This window comes from Ascaphus truei, chromosome 7, assembly GCF_040206685.1.
Source record: "Ascaphus truei isolate aAscTru1 chromosome 7, aAscTru1.hap1, whole genome shotgun sequence".
In the NCBI taxonomy this organism is placed as follows: Eukaryota; Metazoa; Chordata; class Amphibia; order Anura; family Ascaphidae; genus Ascaphus; species Ascaphus truei.
Genome location: NC_134489.1, coordinates 63,414,935 through 63,421,451, shown reverse-complemented (window position 1 = coordinate 63,421,451; position 6,517 = coordinate 63,414,935). Strand labels below are relative to the sequence as shown.

Below are 6,517 nucleotides of genomic sequence, written 5' to 3'. Positions count from 1 at the left end.
TACGAGGGGGAGAGAGGTGTGTCCCTGATGTCTGTATTACGAGGGGGAGAGAGGTGTGTCCCTGGTGTCTGTGTATTACGAGGGGGAGAGGTATGTGTCCCTAGTGTCTGTATTATGAGGGGGAGAGAGGTGTGTCCCTGGTGTCTGTGTATTACGAGGGGGAGAGAGGTGTGTCCCTGATGTCTGTGTATTACGGGAGGAAGAGAGGTATGTGTCCCTGATGTCTGTGTATTACGAGGGGGAGAGAGGTATGTGTCCCTGGTGTCTGTGTATTACGAGGGGGAGAGAGGTGTGTCCCTGATGTCTGTGTATTACAAGGGGGAGAGAGGTATATGTCCCTGGTGTCTGTGTATTACGAGGGGGAGAGAGGTATGTGTCCCTGATGTCTGTGTATTACGAGGGGGAGAGAGGTGTGTCCCTGGTGTCTGTGTATTACGAGGGGGAGAGAGGTGTGTCCCTGATGTCTGTGTATTACGAGGGGGAGAGAGGTGTGTCCCTGATGTCTGTGTATTACGAGGGGGAGAGGTATGTGTCCCTGGTGTCTGTGTATTACGAGGGGGAGAGAGGTGTGTCCCTGATGTCTGTGTATTACGAGGGGGAGAGAGGTATGTGTCCCTGATGTCTGTGTATTACGAGGGGGAGAGAGGTATGTGTCCCTGGTGTCTGTATTACGGGAGGAAGAGAGGTGTGTCCCTGGTGTCTGTGTATTACGAGGGGGAGAGAGGTATGTGTCCCTAGTGTCTGTGTATTACGAGGGGGAGAGAGGTATGTGTCCCTAGTGTCTGTGTATTACGAGGGGGAGAGGTATGTGAGAGTTCTGTGTCCCAAAAGGAGGTGAGGAGTATATGTCCCTGATGTCTGTGTATTAGAAGGAGGTGAGATATGTATTCCCAGGGTCAGGATTAGGAAGGGGTGAGAGGTATGTGTTCCCAATGTCAATATTAGGAAGGGGTGAGAGGTATATGCCCTTGGTATGTGTATTTGAAGAGGGTGAGAGGTATGTGTCCCTGATGTCTGTATTACGAGGGGGAGAGAGGTGTGTCCCTGGTGTCTGTGTATTACGAGGGGGAGAGGTATGTGTCCCTAGTGTCTGTATTATGAGAGGGAGAGAGGTATGTGTCCCTAGTGTGTGTATTACGAGGGGGAGAGAGGTGTGTCCCTGATGTCTGTGTATTACGAGGGGGAGAGAGGTGTGTCCCTGATGTCTGTGTATTACGGGAGGAAGAGAGGTATGTGTCCCTGATGTCTGTGTATTACGAGGGGGAGAGAGGTATGTGTCCCTGGTGTCTGTGTATTACGAGGGGGAGAGAGGTGTGTCCCTGATGTCTGTATTACGGGAGGAAGAGAGGTATGTGTCCCTGATGTCTGTGTATTACGAGGGGGAGAGAGGTATGTGTCCCTGGTGTCTGTGTATTACGAGGGGGAGAGAGGTATGTGTCCCTGATGTTTGTGTATTATGAGGGGGAGAGAGGTATGTGTCCCTGGTGTCTGTATTGCGGGAGGAAGAGGTGTGTCCCTGATGTCTGTGTATTACGAGGGGGAGAGAGGTGTGTCCCTGATGTCTGTGTATTACGAGGGGGAGAGGTATGTGTCCCTGGTGTCTGTGTATTACGAGGGGGAGAGAGGTATGTGTCCCTGATGTCTGTGTATTATGAGGGGGAGAGAGGTATGTGTCCCTGATGTCTGTGTATTATGAGGGGGAGAGAGGTATGTGTCCCTGATGTCTGTGTATTATGAGGGGGAGAGAGGTATGTGTCCCTGGTGTCTGTATTGCGGGAGGAAGAGGTGTGTCCCTGATGTCTGTGTATTACGAGGGGGAGAGAGGTATGTGTCCCTGATGTCTGTGTATTACGAGGGGGAGAGAGGTATGTGTCCCTGGTGTCTGTATTACGGGAGGAAGAGAGGTGTGTCCCTGATGTCTGTGTATTACGAGGGGGAGAGAGGTGTGTCCCTGGTGTCTGTATTACGAGGGGGAGAGGTATGTGTCCCTAGTGTCTGTATTATGAGGGGGAGAGAGGTGTGTCCCTGGTGTCTGTGTATTATGAGAGGGAGAGAGCTATGTGTCCCTAGTGTGTGTATTACAAGGGGGAGAGAGGTGTGTCCCTGGTGTCTGTGTATTACGAGGGGGAGAGAGGTGTGTCCCTGGTGTCTGTATTACGGGAGGAAGAGAGGTGTGTCCCTGGTGTCTGTGTATTACGAGGGGGAGAGAGGTATGTGTCCCTGATGTCTGTGTATTACGAGGGGGAAGAGAGGTATGTGTCCCTAGTGTCTGTGTATTACGAGGGGGAGAGGTATGTGAGAGTTCTGTGTCCCAAAAGGAGGTGAGGAGTATATGTCCCTGATGTCTGTGTATTAGAAGGAGGTGAGATATGTATTCCCAGGGTCAGGATTAGGAAGGGGTGAGAGGTATGTGTTCCCAATGTCAATATTAGGAAGGGGTGAGAGGTATATGCCCTTGGTATGTGTATTTGAAGAGGGTGAGAGGTATGTGTCCCTGGTGTCTGTATTATGAGGGGGTGAGAGATTTGTATCCCTGTTGTCCATGTGTTAGGAGGGGGTGAGTGGGCTGGGTCTCTGATGTCTATATTAGAAGTTAAGAGTTATGTGTGCCTGAGGTTGGTGTATTAAAGGAGGTAAGGGATATGTTCCTGAAGTCTGTGTATTAGGAAAAGGTGAGAGGTACATGTTCCTGATGTCTGTGTATTAGGAGGGAGGGAGAGGTATGTGTGCCTTTCTCTCTGTATTAGGAGGTGGAAGGTTTGTGTCCATCTCTATATTAAGAAGTAGTGAGAGGTAGGTATGTGTCCCTGTAATATCTTAATGAGATGCAGTTACCATTTATTACCACTAGATGGCGCCACAACCAATCTGATGATATAAAGGCTCCATTCTAATAACCGAGACTGCCTTATAATGATTGAGACTGCCTTATAATGACTGGTATAGTCTTTTATTGACTGAGACTGCCTTCTAATGATCGAGACGGCCTTCTAATGACTGAGACTGTCTTAGAATGAGTGAGACAGTCTTAGGCCGCGCTTATAGTGCTGGCGACGCGACCGATGACGTCACCCGTCGCCCCCAGCGAAAGTTATAATTTGATTTGAAGCGACGTCGCTGGCGACAAGGCCAGTGACGTCACGAAAGGGGACGGGCCGCGGTCTCTGGTTTAGAGACAGTCACATGTGGCGACTGTCTCTAAAAAAATCAAATAGACCCGGCTTCAACATTTTTGGTCATTCCGTCACCGTCACGCTTACTATAAGCGCTTGCGACGGAATCAATGTATTTGTTTTAGAGCGACATCACAACGCCGTCGCAAGGCACTATGTGCGCAGCCTAAGAATGAGTGAGCCTGTCTTAGAATGAGTGAGCCTGTCTTAGAATGAGTGAGCCTGTCTTAGAATGAGTGAGCCTGTCTTAGAATGAGTGAGCCTGTCTTAGAATGAGTGAGCCTGTCTTAGAATGAGTGAGCCTGTCTTAGAATGAGTGAGCCTGTCTTAGAATGACTGAGCCTGTCTTAGAATGAGTGAGCCTGTCTTAGAATGACTGAGACTGTCTTAGAATGACTGAGACTGTCTTAGAATGACTGAGACTGTCTTAGAATGACTGACCTTTTTTGATTAAGATTACCTTTCAGTGGAAGAGAGCGCGTGTAAGCAAAAGAGAGAGAGAAAGAGAAAAAAAGAGGGAGAATATATAAGGGAGAGAGAGACCTGTTGTAAAGAAGAGAGAATAAGCAAAAGAGAGTGTACGAGAGAGACATTGCAAAGAAGAGACATACCGGTAGTGTAAGGAAAAAAAGAGAGCGCAAAAGTAGATTTAGACTCAGCGAGGGAGCGTCCACTGTTCCAAAAGAGACAGCTCTGTCCCTGCGTGACAGCCCCTGACTAGTCAGCAGAGGGCGGCTGCGTGAGAGTGGCTGCCCGGGCTGTATTTACACAGGGAGGGAGGGGGAGGCTTGACCGCCCGGAGGAGATATATACCTGTGAAACAGCCCAAGGCAGGATCATTCTCTCACCCTTGTATGCTCCTCGACGGGCCTCTAAGGATATATACTGCGTTTACCCCCCCTCTCGGCCCAAGAGCTGACGCTCTAAAGGGGCAGTTACCTGGAGAGGGGGTGTTAGGGGACAGGGTGTTTTGGGGTGGAGGTGCAAGGAGGCAATGAGGATGGAGGGGCAAGAAATACCGGAGTGGACATCATATTATGCAGAGCCAGTAGAGGTGAGTAGGGGAAAGAGGGGGAGAGAGGGAGAAAAACAAGGGAGGGAGAGGAAAAGGAGGAGAGAGAGAGAAGAGAGATTGAGAGGATTAATATAGAGAGAGGGAATGAAAAAGAGAGGGAGCTGGAGAGAGATAGAAAAGGGGGAGCGAGGGATTGGGAAAGGGGGTCAAATTAAAATTGAAGGGAATGTTAAATATTCCCCAAAATTGGTTAAAATGTAACTTTTTTATGTAGGATCTTAACTCTGCATATTATTTAGGGACGGAGTTGAGAATTGTTAGGTGTATTTATTGCTTAGTTTATAGAATTTTCTGGGAGTTCAATAGGACGAAGCTTGAGCGTACAAATTTAAACTAGAGGATGAGCCCATAAAGGTCCACTCGTCCCACCCGGATTGTCCTTAAAACCTTAACCTCTGTAGGATTTCCATTGATAGGGTCAGTGTGAATAAACCTACATGTTATGGGATAAAAAAGGAGCCCTGAGATAGAGGATGAAACGTGCCCCATGTAAGGATCTCTCACCTCACTCAGACTCATCCTATAAGCATCACGGTAATGGACCTACCTCGTATAGGACAAGATGTCCTAATACCCATGTAAACCGGCAACTCTGGCAAGGGAGGGGTTAACTAATACCAGCTTTAGAACATGCTCCAAGAGCCTCTGTGTATCTTTCTATTCCCCTGAGGGAAAGAGAGTGGGAGAGAGGTTGGGAGAAGAGAGAATGAAGTAGAACAAAGTGAGAGAGGGTAGGTTGCAAGAGATGGAGGGGAAGGGGAAAGCGAGATGGAGGGGGAGAGAGATGGGGATAGTGAGAGGGAGATGGGAAGGGAAAGAGATAGCGATAGAGGGGGGGGGGGGGTCTATAGGGACTCCCTAGAAGTCAATCCTTTACAGGCTACCATGCAGGGTTTAGGCTCTTAAATGCCACCTTTTAACCACCCCCCATCCCCTTTTCTCACTTGCCAGATCTACCCTTCGGTGACCACCACAGGCCCCATGAGTCCCCTGAACTCCTACATGACTCTCAACCCAGTGGGGCCGTCTCCCGTTGGCTCTTACCCAGGCTCTTCCAGCACCACCGCTAACCTGAATCCACAGGCTCCGGCCTACGACACCTACACAGGCCCAAGCAGGCAGAGGGAAGGCGTAAGGGGATACAACAGGAGGCTGGCAGCCCACTCCAAGCCCCCGTACTCCTACATCTCACTTATTACCATGGCCATCCAGCAGGCTCCAGGCAAGATGTTGACTCTCAATGAGATTTACCAGTGGATCATGGACCTTTTCCCTTACTACCGCCAGAACCAGCAGCGCTGGCAAAACTCCATCCGCCACTCCCTCTCCTTCAATGACTGCTTTGTCAGGGTCTCCCGTGCCCCAGACCGGCCAGGCAAAGGCTCTTATTGGGCAATGCACCCGGGCTCGGGCGACATGTTTGAGAATGGCTGCTACTTGAGGAGGCAGAAGAGGTTCAAGCTGGCAGAGAAGAAGGCTGAGCGCAACAAGATGGCCGCCCAGGCACAAACGGAGAGGAAGGGAGATGTAAGCCTTGAAAAAGAGGAGGGGGAAAAAGAACAGCGTTTGGAGGACAGGGGTGGTTGTGAGGCATCCTTGCTGGAGGAGGGGGAAAGGGGGAGGGGGGCGGGTGGTCATTTTGTGGGGGTTGACGTTGAGGAGCTGGTGAGGGACGCCCATTATGACTTTAGCCACCCGTTCTCCATTACCAGCTTGATGGGGTCGGGGGAACATGGCCCAGAAGGGTACGGGGGTGGGTATGTCGTTCCTCAGACAGAGGGGAAGCAGGGGTATGGGGCCCCAAACACAGCGGGGGAGGCTTCGGCCTACTACCAGGGAGTGTACACCAGATCCCTACTTAATCCCTCGTAATTTAGAGTGTGGTGGAGTGGGGACACCTGGGTATTGCGCCCATCAAGTTACAATGGTCAGGCAACGCGCTCACCCATTTAATGCCTTCTCAGCAGTTTTTTGAGTGAAATAGCTTTGAAAATAGCCAAAAAAAAATCCTCACAAAAAATTAAAATATTCCTAATTTTATTTTTTCATTAAAAAAAAATTCAGTTTCCTTATTTTCTTAATAGAAAAAAAATCATCAATATTTCCTCTTTTGTTCTTCCAAAAAAAAAAAAATCTAATTTTCCAAATTCATCACTCCCTGCTTCATTTAAATTCATCCATTTCCTAATTTACAAAATTGCATAGTAGATGAAGTTGAAAAAAGACATGTCAATCAAGTTCGACTTATGGTAAATCTAGACGACAGATA

At 49.1% G+C, this 6,517-nt stretch overlaps 1 protein-coding gene across 1 annotated transcript in view; it reads left to right on the top strand.

Annotated features, from left to right (window-relative positions):
• Positions 1-3,586: 3,586 nt before the first annotated feature.
• The window catches only part of FOXA3 (forkhead box A3), a 4,661-nt gene continuing 1,730 nt past the window's right edge, over positions 3,587-6,517 (top strand). Inside the window, exons 1-2 of the mRNA XM_075608768.1 lie at positions 3,587-4,227; positions 5,200-6,517. The exon at positions 5,200-6,517 is cut by the window's right edge and continues 1,730 nt beyond it. Of these exons, the coding sequence (XP_075464883.1) occupies positions 4,168-4,227; positions 5,200-6,120 (981 nt within the window). The 5' untranslated portion in view covers positions 3,587-4,167 and the 3' untranslated portion in view covers positions 6,121-6,517. The remainder of the gene's footprint in view (positions 4,228-5,199) is intronic.